This window comes from Aspergillus homomorphus (assembly GCF_003184865.1).
Source record: "Aspergillus homomorphus CBS 101889 unplaced genomic scaffold BO97scaffold_1, whole genome shotgun sequence".
NCBI classification, from domain to species: Eukaryota; Fungi; Ascomycota; class Eurotiomycetes; order Eurotiales; family Aspergillaceae; genus Aspergillus; species Aspergillus homomorphus.
The window spans coordinates 1,904,331-1,921,420 of NW_020291887.1; the positions used below are offsets into that span (position 1 = coordinate 1,904,331).

A 17,090-nucleotide genomic window follows, 5' to 3' on the forward strand; every position below is an offset into this window, starting at 1 on the left:
TCGAGGGTGGATGAAGAAGAGCGATCGAACTGGAAAAGCACAACAATTATGGTTGTTCTCCAATGGCAGCGCGGACTGGTTCACCGCCTACGTTGATGTGGAGGGAAGCTCTTGATTCAGTGACGGCAACCGCTGCGTTTCGCCCTCCATCTTCTCCTCATCTTTCTGGCTGAGCCGCTCAAAACTCACTTTTCTTCTCAACTTGATCTGGCTTGATTTTAGGAATCTGTTTTATTTTGCGATCATCAGATACAGCTGCCCAACATGGCTCAAGACCCTCGAGTCCTTCTCCAAAAGGTAAATCCCCTTATCCCCCGCCCCGCTGTCCCTCCACGTTATCAGACCGGGCTCCCAAAGAATGACGATCACTAACCATATGCCCGCCCGCTCTCTAGGCCGACCAAGCGCTGAGTCGCGCATCTGGTGGCTTCAGCTTCTTTGGTGGCCGTACCGAGAAATACGAAAATGCCGCCGACTTGTACTCACAGGCCGCGAATGCCTTCCGAGTTCAGAAGCAGAGTAAGCAGGCTCTCCGCGCACTGCGCTTCGGATCATCTCAGCCACTAAACCCCTGTCCCCTCCGCAGACAAGGAAGCCGGTCTTGCCTTCGAGAAGGCCGCATCCATTCAATCGCAAAACCTCAACGAACCCGACGACGCAGCCAACACCTTGACCGAGGCTTTCAAGGTCTACCGCAAGACCGACCCCGAGGACGCCGCCCGCGTGCTCTCCAGCGCTATCCAGCACTACGTGCTCAAGGGAAACCTCCGTCGCGCTGCGTCGCAACAGCAACACTTGGCTGAAGTGTATGAGGTGGAACTCGGGGACACCAAGAAGGCTTTGGAAGCCTATGAGAAGGCGGCGGAGTGGTTCGAGGGTGATAATGCCGAGGCGTATGTTCCACCTCTCTATCAGGAATCCAGGACGATTTAGCGGGATTGCTAACTTTGCGAATCAGCCTCGCCAACAAGCACTACCTCAAGGCTGCGGACTTGGCCGCCCTCGAGGGCGACTACTACAAGGCCGTTGAGCACTACGAGCGCATCGGCCGCTCTTCCATCAACAACAACCTTATGAAGTGGTCTGTCAAGGACTACTTCCTCAAGGCTGGCATCTGCCACCTTGCGACGAACGTTAGTTTTACCTTTCATCTACGGAGTCGTAAAAACCCCTAACATAATGCCAGGATCTGGTCGCTACCAACCGCGCCCTCGAAAGCTACCGCGACATCGACACCACCTTTGCCTCCACCCGCGAGCATCAGCTGCTCGTCGACCTGGTCCAGGCCTGTGAAGCAGGCGACCAGGAAGCCTTTGCCGATAAGCTCTTCCAGTACGACCAGCTCAGCAAGTTGGATAAGTGGAAGACGACGCTCCTGTTGCGGATCAAGAACAATATCGAGTCGCAAGAGGAGGACTTCTCGTAGTGCTCTGTTCGGCGCTTTTTTCTGTTCTCGTTCCTGTTTCAGCTAGTTATTTTGGGTTCTGAAATACTTGATAAACCGAGGAAGAGCCAGCTCTCCTGCTTTCGAGTTTCTAATTGCATGTGACCATTTATTCCTTCGGCCGGTTCCACGCTTAGATGAATCTTGCACTGTGCTTATCTTTATTCCTTTACCTTCCTCCACTTGAATCACTTATCGTCTATTCATGATGACCTGTTCAGCATCACATCGACCCTACTTTAGGCTGTCATTCTCAGCTGCATCTGTTGAAATCTGGTGTGCCCAATAAGCATGCAAGTATATCCATGACACGATGCCAATTGAACACTGCTCCCCAACGATAGGGCTTTCACGCTCTTCATAACAGACGCTAAACAACTCCAATGTGGCCAGCCCACACGCTTAATCAACCGCCAACCCACCAACAATATCTCCACCGCAATGGTCTTCAAACCAAGCCCCAGCTAACAGCAACCTTGAATCTAGAACGCCCGCGCCATAACAGCCAAGCAGAATCGACGCAACTGTACTCCCCCGACCCACTAAAAACTACAGAATCCCCAGCAGGATAACAAACACAGGTAAACCCAGCATCAACGACCAAACCAACGCTAATAACAAAGACGCGGCCGCACTACAAAGAAAAACAAATAGCGTCCGTCACCTCCTCCGGCTGGGCCACGCGGGAAGCCTTTCGAGACTCGTCTGCATCATCGGCGTGTCGGTCCACGAGGGACAGACTGCGTTGACGCGGATGTAGTTTTCAAAATTGTCAACCGCTGACACTCACAGAAGCTAGGGCTAGTTCTAGCATACGTATGCGTTGTTCTGGCTCTCCAAGACCATCGTCTCATGAAGGAAGAAGGCTTCTGGGTGGGGAAGGAAAAGAAAATGCAAATACTTGCTAGCGGTGTAGGGCATCATACCAGGCGCGGCAATCACCCCGTTGATGGAGGACACCACCACGATAGCGCCGCGGCCTAGACTACGGGTCGTCTTGCTTCGGACGCTGGTGTATGTACGTGCGGGACGGCGCGCAGGACCAGCATTGTGCCGCACTTGTTTGTCGCCATCGTTGCGTCGAAGGTGTCGATGTCGAGGGTCTCGGTCTTGTTGCGCGAGTGGCTTGCTATGCCTGCCGAGTGCACGCAGTAGTCGATGCGGTCGAAGGTCGCGAGGGCTGTGTCGATCATGATCTGCACGTCTGATTAGGTCGCTGACGTCTACTTGGAGGGAGAGAGTGCGGAAGGAGGCGTCGGCGGTGGTTGTGGAGGTACGGGGCTACAGGTCTGCTTTGATTATGGCCGCTGCGCCGGCTTCAACTAGGGCGAAGCAGACTTCTTATCCTATGCCCGAGGCGGCCTGTGTAAGAGATAGTGAGGGGGTTCTTAGGTTGTCGGTGTGGATGTGACTGTGGTTACAGGTGAGGCGTTTTTACCTCCGGTGACGAGGGCGATGCCGCAGTTGAGGTTGATGCTTGCTAATGACATTTGTGGTGAGGTTGTGGGGGTATGTTGGGGGTGAGGAAGAGAATTGCGAAGAAGTCTGTCCGAGTTTAGAGCAATAGAATGCCTCGACTATGTATGAAGTGATGCTGTTATTTTATATGCTCTGAGGTTCTGCGGATAGGGGGGAAGGGGGCGTTGTCGCTACATCCCAATCCAGGTACGACCCATTAGTACTATATATGTGCTCGAGAACAAGACTAGGGAAGACCCATGTTCGTTTAAACTATAAGACCTAAGAACTACTTAGCGATGTTCCTCGAAAACATGTCTGGCTTGAGCTTATAGCCGAGTCCGATTACTCTACGGTAGGCTACTGACTCTGGAGCCGACTTCTTAGGGCTCCGAGAAGCTTATAGCCGGCAACCCGCAGGGACCGGCGGCGCCACCTCGTCGGCTCCACCAGGGCCATTTAGAAATTCAATAAGGGTAGATATTCCATGAATGAAAAGATAAGGCGGGTGAAATTATACACATGAACATAAACCCAGGTTTTTGGGTCTCTCTCGCTTATCGACCCAGCCATGGCATCACCAGGTACAGTCCGCAGCGAGGAGGAAAACAAGAATTAAAAGATTCTAAGAAGAGAGCTGTTGCTCAACTCCAAGTTCGCCGAAGTCCAGTAACGCAAAATGCCTTGCCAAGAGCTAAGGAGAAGAAGAAGAAGAAGAAGAAGGACATTGTGTAACCGTTGTCTTGATGGCAATAGTCTTCGTAGTGGTGAACGGGATGTGATTTGTCATGGTTGCAGTGTATACGGTATGAGTTGACATGATCGACGCGGCAGCAGCCGTGATTGGCACAGATGTCTCGACAGTGGTAGTAGCAGTCTGCGTGACTGTTTCAGTGGCGGTTTTCGTGACGGTCGGGGGGACATTAGCGGGGTTCATTTGCGTAGCAGTCTGCGTGACTGTTTCAGTGGCGGTTTTCGTGACGGTCGGGGGGACATTAGCGGTGTTCATTTGCGTAGCAGTCTGCGTGACTGTTTCAGTGGCGGTTTTCGTGATGGTCGGGGTGACATTAGCGGTGTTCATTTGCGTAGCAGTGTGGGTAGTTGTTTCGGTGCTGGTTTCAGTATGGGTAGCTGTTTCGGTGCTGGTTTCAGTATGGGTAGTGGTTTCGGTGCTGGTTTCCGTGGCAGTCTGAGTGATCATGGCGGTGTTCATTTCTGTGGCTGTGGTGATCGAGGTTTGAGCGTTAGTGACAGTTGCGGTGATTGTCGTGGTCGCAGTGGAAGTAGAGACGGCAGTTGAGGTGGTAGTTACAGTAGTTGTGGTCGTCGCAGCTCGGGCGCCGGTCGATGCTGAGGCGCCTGGCAAACACATGCACCCACTGATCCCTCAAGTTAGTGATTCCATTGATCTCGGAGTGAGATTTGGGCATCCCGTACGGTTGTGCCTGGCCTAACAAATCGAGGCCAAGTAGTTGAAGAGATGGATTGCTCTCATTCGCGCACATTCCAGATGCAAATCCTTGTGTCATGCACTGCACAAGTCAGTCGGCTTCCGTCTATCAGGGTAAGGACTGCTTCTAGGTACTTGCCTGAGTGTTGCAAACAGAGGAGTCACAAGCTCTCTTGGAAACTCTACCCTCTTTCCATGATGATGGGCCTGCGGGTATAGCTACAGCGTAGCTACTTGTCGCAAGAAGGATGGCCAAGGTAGAGACACGCATTTTGTTCCTGTGTTTGCGAACGCCTGGAAGCTACAGAACTGAATGGTGTTGAGGGGGATACTGAGTCGATTTGGTCGTTGGTTGCTGCGTATCGGGTTTGTGGCGTTTGTGTTTCTTGATCGGACAAAGAAATACAGCGAAAGAATTGGGGCATTTATGTTCCTCTGCCTTCCGGAACGTTTGATAACAGTCGATCTAAGCATTCGGTTCTACGAGTGTGGAATTTGAAAATGATACCTCCATACTGTCCAATCCGTAGCTCAGATCTAACTTAGGTATAATTCGCACGAAAAAGACCCCTTTCCAAATCAACCCTTCGGCAGAAATTGAGAATACATGTGTTTGTATAGACCGGTTTGGGTTGTTGCCGGAAAAGTGAGGTATCAGGAATGCAGTCTGTCAAGGTTACCAGGGACACCAGAAATGCAACTAAGCCCAAAGAATTGCTTGAACATCAGAAGATAAGAAGTAGGTGGGCGGAATGTCTGGCTTAGCTATCGCGCTATTTCAGGTACCCGAAAGCTATAGTGGCCATCCCTTGCATTGCACAAGGCACAACACAACAACGGTGATAGTCTCTCACAACAGTAGTGTACCGAGTAGACCCCTTCCACATTGTCTGTCAATCATTCACCAACAGCAAGGGCGAACGGCATAACAGAGCTAATAGTACTCATGCATCAGAGCTAGGTACTGATCTTCGTAGTCAATTCTAGGACAAGAGAGTCCCAATGAAACCGCGCAATATCCATAAGGGAACTGAGCGCAAAGAAAGGCAACATGCCTACCAAACAAAGCAAATATTGGAGATTAGGGAGAGCATCCATCTTAGCCGGGAGATATGATAACAGCATAAATGGAAAATATCCCGGAAAAGGCAACCTAATTGACTCAAGCCCATCCTGGTTAAGATATCTCCCATGGACATTGAGAGTAGTACTGTATACATGTACCGCGGGCCGAATGACCAACAAACTCCACCTGTAGCACAGCCCTAGATGCAGTATTGCTGTATCTACTATGTCTCTACTATCATAGCCTTGACTACCAATTAAAGCTCTCTTTCTCTCTCAAAACTGCACCACGCACCTCCCACTAACCTCCCCACGCCTCGACGCGCATCATCCGGGATGCGCGAGGTATATCGAGCCGGCAAGGTAATGTGTTACTGGTAGGTACCATTTCCTCATAATCATTTCATCACGATTTCTATCCAGGAATACACTCAAAATACGACAAAAAAATGAAAAGAAAAGGCTATACCAGATACCTTGAAGCCCGTCGGAATTGCTTCCGGGCAATGACACTCCATATTATCAACGAAATGAGGCTACTCAGGAGATGGCTTCGGAACTTGAGATGTTGATTCCTTGGTGTTGACTGTGTTGGTTGCTAACTGACTTCTGTGGGGGAAACTCGCTTATAGGCCTAAGTCACGTGGCCAGATTACTCAGGCGCTGATACATATCAGTGGAACAGAGCTGACAGCTCATACAGGTATCCCAAGTGGAAGCCACGCCCGCCTGATCACCGGATTTTCACCCGCAGACATTGCGACCCAGGGCCACGACCACCCCGGCGCCTTCGTGGCCGGGCTAGCAGACTCCGTACTGACTCATGCGCGGGAGGGGGTGGTTTCCGAACATGTAATAGATATCGCCGAAGCAGAGTCCGGTGACGTTTAACTTTATCAGAAGGCCATTATTGTCGATATATTTTGTGAGCTGCCTGTATCTGCTGCTGGCGATGAGGTGTGGCTCGTACCTGGTTTAGGGTTGGGGGGCTTGGGAACTTCTGCGACGCTTAGTTTGAAGGCGGTGCCATGCTTGGTGACTACCCCTGCTTTGCCGATCTGGGGGTTGATAGAGTGTGGATCTAGTATAGTACTAGACGTTTAGGTTAGAGTTTATGTGAGCTTGAGCTGTAGAGAAGTTCTCCATAATCGAGAAAGTATATCTATATCCGCAGTCTGGGGTAACACAATCCGGAGTATATCTCCACCGGAGGATACTACCGGAGTGGGTAAGGGTCCGGCCCTGCTCCACCAGAGCTACCTCCCTCTTCGGGTAAGGATATAGTAGCCTCGCCTAATTAAAACTATACCTACCGACTGAGGAGAGGCAACCCTCGTGTTTCCCTTAAACAGAACCAACAACATTGAGAAACCATTCTTCCTCTCCAAATCCATCTATCCCGAATCCCAAACCCTTCAACAAAAACAAACCCCCAAAAATGCCCACAACAACCCACTGCATCCGCCACGCCGAAGGCGAACACAACCTCGAACCCCAAGACCACACTTTAGTAGACCCAAAACTGACACCCAAGGGCCAAGCACAATGCTTCGCCCTCCGCGATTCAGGCTTCATCAATCACAAGGAAACCTCTCTCGTGACCGCATCCCTGATGTTTTGCACTCTGGAAATCGCGCACCTGGTCTTCGGGCCCGCGCTGCAGCCCGAGAAACAACCCGGGAGTGAAACCAGCAGCCGCAACAAAACCACCTGCAACCCCCAGATCTTAGCGCTACCCGACACCCAGGAAGTGTAGTCTTCCTACCTGGTACGATGTAAGATCTTAGCTACAGCCCGCTTCATTAGCTCTCATATACCATATCATAAACCTACATGCCATTGATGAATTATCATCAAAGGCTCAGGTTTGGACAACTCCGATCGCATGACTGCACAAGATCCATCTGGAGAATCGATCTCACGAGCCTGGTGATGACTCGTGCTTGGGTCTTGTTATCATGGACGCGCTCTCTTGTTAGTAAACCGTATCTGTATTTGACTCCGGGTGAAAGGCCATTGGTTATAGTAGGGAAAGATAACATATACCATTTTATTATAACAACACCTCAGATTTGACTTGCAAGGCAAGCTACAATTATCACCAAATGCCACCAAAGTTCAGCCTCTATCTGCCACGACAGATCCCACAGAAAGGGTAAAAGCAAGCTGACAAGCAATACAACTTCTCTCAAAAAGAAAATGCCTTCCCAGAACCACTCGTGGTATATAACACTGGGCACCGCCCGTTGATTCCCCGGGCGAAGGCATCCTAGAAATCAGTATATAGTCTGTGGGAGAGAACGACAATACATATTTCTTCTTCCCCCTCCCCGTTAGTCTTGAGAAACGTACCTATGTCGATCTATTTTGAAAGCGAGCAGGCGGTAGAGTTACTACACGGGAAAGACCTAGTGATGAGAGGCGTCTATGCTTAGATGAGGCTTAGAGCATTGATCAGTAAGTAGGATGTAGCTGGAACGCGGGTCCCCTGTTGCACTGACCCTAGTAAGTCCCTTGTAAGCACCATTGAACAAGATTGTTCAGTTGACATTTTGGAGAGGCGAGGAGAATCTCCAGGGCAGGACTGCATTGAGACAGAAACCAAATTCCCCTATGGCGAATTGGTGGTATGATATCCACGTCAACCTGGCCACCCCCAAGGAGTCTAAGCACCCTTTCCCATCCGGGCGAAGCCCAGCCCCCATTGAGTGAGATCTCTTCAATATTAGAGCCAAAGTCCGGTATTCACTAGCTCTCGTTGCTCCAGGCTGGACACTCAATAAGGCGCGGCTCCAAGTAACACATTATCGCAGGCCAATCTGTCATCCAACCAAGCATGAAAAAGCTCCCTCTCCTCTCTCTCTCTCTCACATATTCCTCTCGATAAAGTAAAACACCAACCCACCAAATAGTGTGTATGTCAATCTATTCTAAAGCTAGTTCTGAAAAAGAAAAACCCTGTATCGCAACGTGAGTTCCTACTTTCATGAGCTTTCGAAAACTTCCCCCAAAATTGACTTCTCCGGTCATGCCCTATATGTCTGAATCATAGGCTCCCCTTGCATCGCCAAGAAGAATGAGCACGAGCTCTGGCGTCTCAGGGTTTTGCATCAACCCTGAGTGCGGCCATGCCAACGACATCTACGAGTACCGTGTTTGCCAGGCACCGGGCTGTTGGATCAACTGAAGAGATGTACAGTGCCGGTCCAATGCAGTGGCATATACCTAGGATCTGCAAGACACGCGCGGCTCACCCAGCCGGCATGCCGGACGACTGAGTGACAACAAGCAACCAAGTTATCCAGGAGCGCCGAAGTCGTGATTGATTGTGAAGGCGATGGAAGCAAGACCGAGAGTCAAACTTTGTGGAATGGTTATGGATTTACTTTTTTCCTCGGAGAAAAGTCGTCGGGTTAGCTGGCTATCACATTTGTTCTATCTATGTCGAGCTTGGAGCAGGCCCTTGTGCTTAATTCGATCAGATCGGAGGCCTGTCATTCAGGGAATTGTATCAAGCCATGACTGAACTCGATCCTGAAACTGACCGTCAGGCTCTCGCGACTCTCGATTGTCAGCATCACCGGCTTCCAGGACGCTCTCTTCTTGGTCCCACGTGTCTCGAATCCAATCATCCTGGAAGATCTTTTCGGGTGGGAGGCCCTCGCCGTTGATAAAGAGCCAATGAAAGATAGTGAACGAGGCTTCTCTGGAAGCCTTCTGGTCTACATCAAGCTTCTTCTCTTCAAAGGATACAGGAACCGCAGGTAGACTAGGAAGAGCATAGGCACGACTGCTGCGCTTAGATGTCGAGATCCCATGCAAAAATGCATAGTCCTGAAGCACTACATTACCCTCCAGCTCCCAGGTCCAGTGTTCATATCGATAAACGTGTCGCTCGCATTCAAGATGTGACGTGACTCGAAGAGCACAGTCTTTCGTCAGAGATCGCCCACAGGGTTTCCAAGGCGTGGCAGGCCGGAACCTGAAACGTAGATCATCATTTCCGGTGTTGTTTGGGAGGTGTAGCAACCGCCAGACGTCGGACCTCAGTATGTACTCAGGGCTCTCACAGGTATATGGGCCTGAACCTGGAACATCCATGAAGCTTTGGGGGTAGCCAGTCCAAGCACATGCATTTCGATTCAAGGGAGGCATCCCGCTCCTCACTCGAACCACAATTGTCGGGCCTAAGCCGCTGGTAACAGCTCCGAACCAAAGAGCACTTATATTTGGCCGGCGCACCGCGCACATCAACGCGAGAATTTCTTGATCATGTGCTGAGATAGGCGAGTCACGCATCACCTCACTAAGTGCCGGATGAAGCCATGGAGTCACGAGGTTGCAAGGGATCCCGAGGTCCCAGAAGGATCCACAGAACATCGATATCATCAGTTCCGGATTGCAACTCAGGGTCATATAATAGGGTAGTTCTTCGAAAAGCATAAGCCAAGCCTGTGGAATAGCATCAGGAGTAGCAGTCAACCTCTTGCTTGTTTCGCTTGGGAACGGTAGTTGAGCAGTCGACCCACAATATTTATGTAGCGGAATTGTCAAGGCTGCAGCTAGCGCAATTGAAAATTGACTGCCTACTTGGTGCAGAACAGAAAACTCAGCAAGTGCTTGGAAAGCCTGTTGCGAAGACAGAGGAGCAGAGGTAGATTTCGGCGAGCGTGTCTGGTGTCTGATAGAAAAAGATGTTTCGCAGTTGCGGGAAATTGACCACGGAGCAAGAAAGTCCTGAGGTTCCCGTGTCACAAAGGCTTCCCAACCTTCCCCTGGCGCAAGGATCGCGAGCCACCACCGAGCGACAGCTTCGTCTACTTCTCCAATATCCAAGGAATGCTGACTCGAGCAATCGAGTGGAGGATTGCCACTGTTAGATGCCATAGATTTGGTATATCGCATAAAGGCACCCTCTCCGCGTAACTCAACGAGGTGTGCCGAGAGGATATAGCACCAACCAAGAGTGAGAATCCCCAGATAGTTTGAACTACTGAATGTCTCCGTTATAACTCCAATCCAGGAGCTGAAGACCTCTCCCATTAGTGTAAGTGGCACCGAGTCAGCACTGCCAAGTTGTAGCAATTGGAATCTCGACATTTCACTCTTAAGTCCATCGCAGTTTGTACTTGCGGATACTTTCCAAGTCGAAGAGGCTTCCAGGCAAAGGGCGAGATGTGGCGAAAACCCCAAAGGGCAGTAGTGAACCTTTTTGGGACGGGCCTGGAATTTTGGAACCTTATGCAGGGCATAGTGTGGGTCTATGGCATCGGGGGAAAGTCCATGATCTCGTTGTGCATAGGCCAGTGATGCTAGAGAATACCAGTACTTCCGGCTTCTTTGGAGGGCCTCGTTGAGTTCTTGTTCCTCGGGCTGAGCGACATCCTTTTCGACAATCTGATGGCCACCATGTTAGCCTCTTAGCATGTAATGTATTTACTTGTAGAAGATCGACAACACCAACTGAGGAAAGCGATGGTGGGGTCAAGGAATGATCCATATTCTCCGTTTGCAAGAAATTTGCAAGAGAGTGAAACTAAGAACAGTCGCCTCTGACGGAGATATCGAGTTGTGGATGGAAGGAGATTAGTCGATGTCTATACTTAAGGCCATCGGCTATCAAACGCGTGTCACGGTATGGAATGTCATGATTCTGCCATGGACAGAGTTCGGAACCTTGAAGCTGTTGACACTCCCGACCGAGGCTATAATCACTCCACTAAGCCAATATAGGAAAGATGGGAGCACGTTTTAGCTAAGCCTATAAAGGTATAGCCTTACCCAGCCCTGAGCTTAAGGACATATCGGAGTGTCAATAAATTTAGGCTGCTTAGAGCTATTAAAGCTATTCAAAAGCAAGGGTACCACTTTTTCACACCTACTTCACACAACCAGGTAGATATGGTTCTTGAAATAGGAGATAGCCGAAAAAACCAAATTGTAGGCATTGATTGGCACTGCATTGCCAGAATTTTATATCCGTCCAAATACGTCGAAGACAGCTTAAGAAAATCATATTTTTCCAACAGATTATCACTATATGTGAAGGAATCTGGACTCATCAGAGGCTGAAAGACACTTTTTCGAACATGTTAATCACTTCAAACATTTTTTACATGATGAAAACATGTGGTGCAGACATGAGCTGCTGTACACCACCAAACAGTATATACATACACCTCAATCACACACATCAGCTCAAGAGAAGCGCGCGGCCCAGCAAGTACTCGTCAATATCAACTAGATCGCCAGCCGTATTTTCGTTGCTTATACTGAGTTCTCGAATTCTTCCATTTCTTGTCTCCTGAGATCGCGAGGTCGAGCGAATGGTAGCGCCTTTTTTTTTTCACAGAGCCGACTCAGTGTGTTGATAAGCTTCAGGATTATCCCAAATCTGATATGCTCTCACGTTTGTCTTCGCCCTCATGTCTCTCTAATTCCATATGTCGCTTTCATGCCGCAGACCCTGAGATGCTGAATAGACAGGGAACTCAGCATCTGAAGCGCGATCCCTGACCCGTGTTCATAATCCCATGTCAGTCTTGCCTCTCTCCACTCCTGTTCCAATTCTCTGTATTACTTGTCGCTTCGTCATCGGCCTGATCGCCGTCAGACCAGGTAACTTCAACGGCCCCAAAGCATCAAGAAGCTTTTGCTTAATAGTCAGCGGATTTCCATGCCTCTGTGTTCTGTCAAGGATGGCATTGATTTACCTGTCGCTTGCCAGGAGCTTCTTTGGTTTGACTCATGGGCAGGGCAGCTGCCATAAAGCAGATGAGCAGCACCAGTAGAGCCGGTTACGTTATTCTGAGAAAGGGGAGCATATCTGATCTGTTCCTTCGCGGTATATAGAAGAGCAAACTAGAGGAAACACGTTAGGAAAATGATTTACAAATTAAAAGAATAGGTTACCAATGGTAGGATGTTCGAGTCGTCTCGGTATTGTCACTCCGTATGCACTGTTATTATTGTTGATAATCTGTTTGATATGGCTCTAGCATTCCTTGTTACCGGATCAACAGATCACACATACCTACCTGTCCGTCTTTATGTAGCGGGCACTTGAGGCTGCAACTCTGCATTTTTTTGCAATACCAGGAATGTGAGGGGGTTTTCCCGAAAGATGCTCTGAGCGAATCTTCCAACGAGCACAGTCTTTCTATCACCAATCTATTCGTGGTAGCCGGAACTGGAAAGGATTAAGCAGAATGATAGGCTAGGATATAATTGCCGAAGTAGTCAAATATCTTACCACAAGTAGGCTTCCCACGACTGAGCACAATCCGCCACTGATTCAAGTCGCTGACTTCAGTTCTTGTTGGATGAATGTGATATGATGCGATTGCAAGTTTCAACCGTATGCTTCGCTTCAATCCACTCTGAAGGACAAGGACATCAATGACGAAAAGACGTATCTTAAAAGATTGACGGTACTGCATGTGCCGCTTATGGACATACGAATGTTCGACAGACAGTATTGCTGATCGCTTCAGCGCCGTGGGCAATGTTCGCCAGCGTTATCTTGCTTATATACAAATTGCCAATCAGCGCCTGCGCCGTTCTGGTGGCTGAGTAATAACGGGAAGTCACATTCATTCCAACAGAATTGAACATCAGTTTAAGATACGGCCAAAGCTTAGCTAAAGTCTACCCATACGCCACTTACCCACCATTTGTACAGTCGACTACAAAGTAAGGATCTAAATGCAGCTAATGTTGGATAACTGCCGATGATTTCGACCACCAAGCATCAAGTTGATTGGCTGGAATCACATGAATCTATGAGTAGGAGCCTTTTAGTAATGAGAGCCCTACCAACGGCCCAGAGGCAACTAATGTCTGCATTGAGCAAGCTATTATCTCAGCAATCTAAGATTTTGAATCATAAAAATCATGAAAACCCGTTGGAAACGTTGCGAAATCTGCAGCTCAGTCACCAGCTTCCATCTAACCCCCCTAACATGCTATCCTCAGCTATAAATGGGAAATTCGACCTTAAACCCAACTTATAAATCCTCAGTCGCACCTCAAGAGACATCGAACAATTCCATCGGTTCCTGGCCACCGACGAAATGGAACGAATTCTGCAATCAATTCCACAATTCACCATGGCAGCGCGGTAATCAGGTTACGTGGAGCGGCATTTCTCGCCAATCTGCACAAAATCGGGCCGACGACCATCAGATGCAAACACTGACCTCTGCAATGGGGCCTCTGGTGGACCATACCCATCCGTTATGCCTCCACTTCCGTGAATCGACAAAGAGTTGGACACGATATATCAGGGGCGCCGTCCGCGATGCTCGCGTACCATATTGCGCAGGATGAAGGTAGAGTTACGGTGCTGTCGCCTCGCTTTCTCAGAGATTTAATCCTTACGGAGGCTAGAATTATCAGGTTCTTGAGGAACCGCTTCTGGAAGGAAGATTGGGGTCTGAAAGAGTCTCCAAGATTGAGATGGCACACCCGACCGTACCGGGTGCTGAAGACTTTCGGTATCTTTTCTGGCCGGTGGATGAGGTCGGCCTCTGGTATTCGACCTTCGGACACATTGCCTCAAGAACGGACTGGCGACGCGTGGGGACAGATCGACCGTCGCCTTGAGGATGGTTGATCATATATCAGCTTCTATTGCTACCGCAGAGACATGACCGCAGATATCTCCTATCGCAGCAGGTATCAGGATCATCCTTAGACCGTCGCGGTAACAGGAGTTCCAGGTTTCAAAAATGATTCATTTCTTGACAACTGTGCCTCAGGTGAGAATTATGGACTACACGATTGCCAGAAGCAAGAACACAGTAGTTATTGCAGGCGATCTTGATTCGACTAATTTATCGGCTATATGATGGAGGGAACTAACGCTCTTTGAAATATTTTGATCCGTCTCAGAGTCGGATCAGTAAATGGGAGAGTTCTGATTTCAATGACAGGGTATGACGGGATCTCACAAGATAAATCCGAATGTCAAAGTGGTTTGAGGTTGTTCTTCGGAATTTTCAGGACAATGAACCAAGAATGGAGCCATCTATGAAACCTGGATCTGGTTATCATAGGTGGCATCTGCGCAGCTTTAAAATCGCACTCAGTGGCATGATGACATCTGATGCCGTCATGAATCCGCATTCTTCTGGATTAGAAGACTACTAAGTCGGCTTCATAACACAAAACCCAAGAATGCAGTAGTACACTTCTTCAAGGTTTAGTCGGAGTCATATAGGTGGAAATATACCAAGCTGGCAAGAAACGATAGAAGCGGCTTCTTTATGTCAACCCTATCAAGCATCTCAAGCGTTATGGAGAAGGGCGCGCACGATACCTCGTATCTTGTATTTGAGCCTTCCGTCAGGCAACAAATATCGCTTGTTTATGGTGCGTTAGTCCCCGCTCTTCACTAAAGCCGAAGCCTCGACAGTGTGGTCGAGCTTTTCATAAACAAGGGCTCGGAAATTGAGCAAGTCAGGGTACTGGCTGTTCTGCCCATGTTGAAATGGCCCATAAGAGCATTCTGTAAACTCCACATCAAATATGCTCCTGTCAGCTCCATTCAGGCGCTTCTTGGAGATGGCTACGCTCATTTTGTTGTGTTCATAATACAGTGAATTTTCAACATATCATCAATGGTAGATGCACTATCAAGACATTATAATAACACCCCTCTCCCCAAACAGAAAACAGAAAAGCAGAAACCAGCATACACATTTGAATCCTAGTAGAGACCTTGCAGGATTGCGCCTCCTGCACCGATGCCGTCGCTATTGGTCCCTGAGCTTTCCAAATCCTGCATGTAACCATCCAGTTGAGGCTCTCAAGTCTCTCTTATACTCCATATGTGAAGCTAATTCCGGCCTTCCCGATGGGGTCACTTCCACTAGGTCTAGAATCCAATTCAAAAAAGAAGAACTATGGCAGCTCTTACGGTCGATTTGTCGCTGATTCCAAATGCATTGCTTATGCTCGAGTCTAAAAACCCCTCCTTCATCCGTGGCATAGTGTAAATAGCGGATGATTTTGCCAGTCACCCAACGACCCAATCAAAGTTGCTCATCGCGTGCGGATACATGATACATAAGACCCTCTGCCGTCTTTTCCGTCAAGACCGAATTCGTCCCTGTTCCACTTCCTCCATCGCAGTCGCGCAAACTGCGAAGCTAACCTCAAAGAGATTGCAGCTGGAGCTTCCTCACCCCCCGTTTCCGAGACCATGGCAATCTTCTTCCACGGGTGGGTCCTTATGGAAACCGCGTTCTACAAGTATCACAGAAATCTCGCATGAAGGGTATAATTCAAGATCGGGCGCTCGTGTTTCTTTCGCAGATAATGCAGCTTAGCCCCGTGAGCTTTATCCGCTCTCGGCAGGTCCTCAGATATGGTAGACTTGATAGCGATGTTTGAAGTCGTATCCTAATGAAGGAGACTTGGCTTCTTTCTCACGGTTCGATGGCATAAATGGAGGAATCAACGTCTGCCTTAACAACCTGCTTGAATAGCCCGCTTCGTCGTCATCTGTTCCGTCGTCTCTCATTGGAGCATGGCAGAGACCTAACGGTGAAGCAACTTTAGGACTTGAGATTCGAGTCCTTGGTCTCCTACTTCATTTTGAGCGCGCAGCGCTATCTTTTGACTTTAGTCCTTGGAAATGATAGATACGCCCACTCGTCCGGACCCTAAGAGCGGTGTGATTGGGAGTCATCGCCCGATAGCGAGACTTGTACACCCGAACTTTCCTCCTCGTCTGTAAGTGAGCCACTGTGTGCTTTATATCATGAGTATCGAGAAATTCCCAAGGTACCGGATCAATCGCGTACCGCTCGGTTTGCCACTGCCTTGGCCGTGAGAGTGGTCATCATCGGGGCCATCTCTCCTTAAAACTGCTTCTCTTCCTCTTTTCCTGACGGCGCGAGCGTAGTCGTAATTCCTACTTCTAATCCGCGATCATATTCAGCGTGGTCAACTGTAGCACAGACGAATCTAGTGGAAGCATTATTTCCCACCATAACCGAGAACGAGAGGCTGGGCTGTCCAAAATGTCGGAGGGGGATGAGTCAGAGTCGGGCCCAATTCTGATGCTAGGTTGGCGGGTGAGACGTCGAGGTTTGTCCGGATCTTCAGTCAGAGAGAGACCATCCATTGTCTCGAGATAAGAGTCTTCTGATTTCCAGCTTGTATCTTGATCGGAGGAACGCGGATCCGATGAATAGAAGAGGTGTGAGTGGTGATCTAGAAAAGGTCCAGAACAGGAAAGAGGCGGGGCCAAAAGGAAGGTGCAGTTCTGAGTGGGCGATGGACTGCAAATGCCAAATATCGAAGCTAACCAGTAATAGTAAGTATGTATGTGCCTACACATCATGTTGCAGAAGATCTGAGCTAATTTAGTGGACATTCCTGCCTTTTCTTTGAGAAAAATTGTTCTAGCATCCAAGGTAAGATCCGGGCAAAGTTGGTGCGCGCTGACAATACAAGCCACGAGGGTTGAGAAAGACCCCGTGATTATCCTTCCGACGGTCATTGTTATGTCTCTAGGCCAACGCATCATTCAGCAGTGCAATAATCTGGAAAATCCTGTACCACATTTCTCCAATCCTCTCATTGTGGCAATAATGAAGGATGAAAGTGCGTTCACGCCGATTGTGGCTGATTCGGAGCTCTCGGTGCTGTCCAGAGTCTTGGCTA

At 49.0% G+C, this 17,090-nt stretch overlaps 5 protein-coding genes across 5 annotated transcripts; 2 read left to right on the plus strand and 3 right to left on the minus strand.

Annotated features, from left to right (window-relative positions):
* Nucleotides 1-139: 139 nt before the first annotated feature.
* On the plus strand, nt 140-1,701 carry sec17 (alpha-soluble NSF attachment protein SEC17). The gene is made up of 5 exons (XM_025693248.1): nt 140-297; nt 396-519; nt 587-893; nt 959-1,133; nt 1,187-1,701. The coding sequence occupies exons 1-5, from the start codon at nt 265-267 to the stop codon at nt 1,424-1,426; spliced, it is 879 nt and encodes a 292-aa protein (XP_025556938.1). The 5' UTR covers nt 140-264; the 3' UTR covers nt 1,427-1,701.
* A 723-nt stretch (nt 1,702-2,424) lies between these two features.
* BO97DRAFT_420012 (uncharacterized protein) lies at nt 2,425-2,934 on the minus strand (the record flags this gene model as incomplete). The annotated part of the gene is made up of 2 exons (XM_025696617.1): nt 2,425-2,640; nt 2,866-2,934. The coding sequence occupies 2 exons, from the start codon at nt 2,932-2,934 to the stop codon at nt 2,425-2,427; spliced, it is 285 nt and encodes a 94-aa protein (XP_025556939.1).
* Nucleotides 2,935-3,596: 662 nt separating this feature from the next.
* Nucleotides 3,597-4,274, minus strand: BO97DRAFT_420013 (uncharacterized protein; the record flags this gene model as incomplete). The annotated part of the gene is made up of 1 exon (XM_025696618.1): nt 3,597-4,274. The coding sequence occupies one exon, from the start codon at nt 4,272-4,274 to the stop codon at nt 3,597-3,599; it is 678 nt and encodes a 225-aa protein (XP_025556940.1).
* Nucleotides 4,275-6,855: 2,581 nt separating this feature from the next.
* On the plus strand, nt 6,856-7,173 carry BO97DRAFT_410171 (uncharacterized protein; the record flags this gene model as incomplete). The annotated part of the gene is made up of 1 exon (XM_025696125.1): nt 6,856-7,173. One exon carries the CDS (start codon nt 6,856-6,858, stop codon nt 7,171-7,173), a length of 318 nt encoding a protein of 105 aa, XP_025556941.1.
* Nucleotides 7,174-8,823: 1,650 nt separating this feature from the next.
* BO97DRAFT_14807 (uncharacterized protein) lies at nt 8,824-11,076 on the minus strand. Its single transcript, XM_025690147.1, has 2 exons — nt 10,882-11,076; nt 8,824-10,814 (listed from the first exon to the last, which is right to left on the minus strand). Exons 1-2 carry the CDS (start codon nt 10,915-10,917, stop codon nt 8,916-8,918), a joined length of 1,935 nt encoding a protein of 644 aa, XP_025556942.1. The 5' UTR covers nt 10,918-11,076; the 3' UTR covers nt 8,824-8,915.
* Between the last annotated feature and the right edge of the window lie 6,014 nt (nt 11,077-17,090).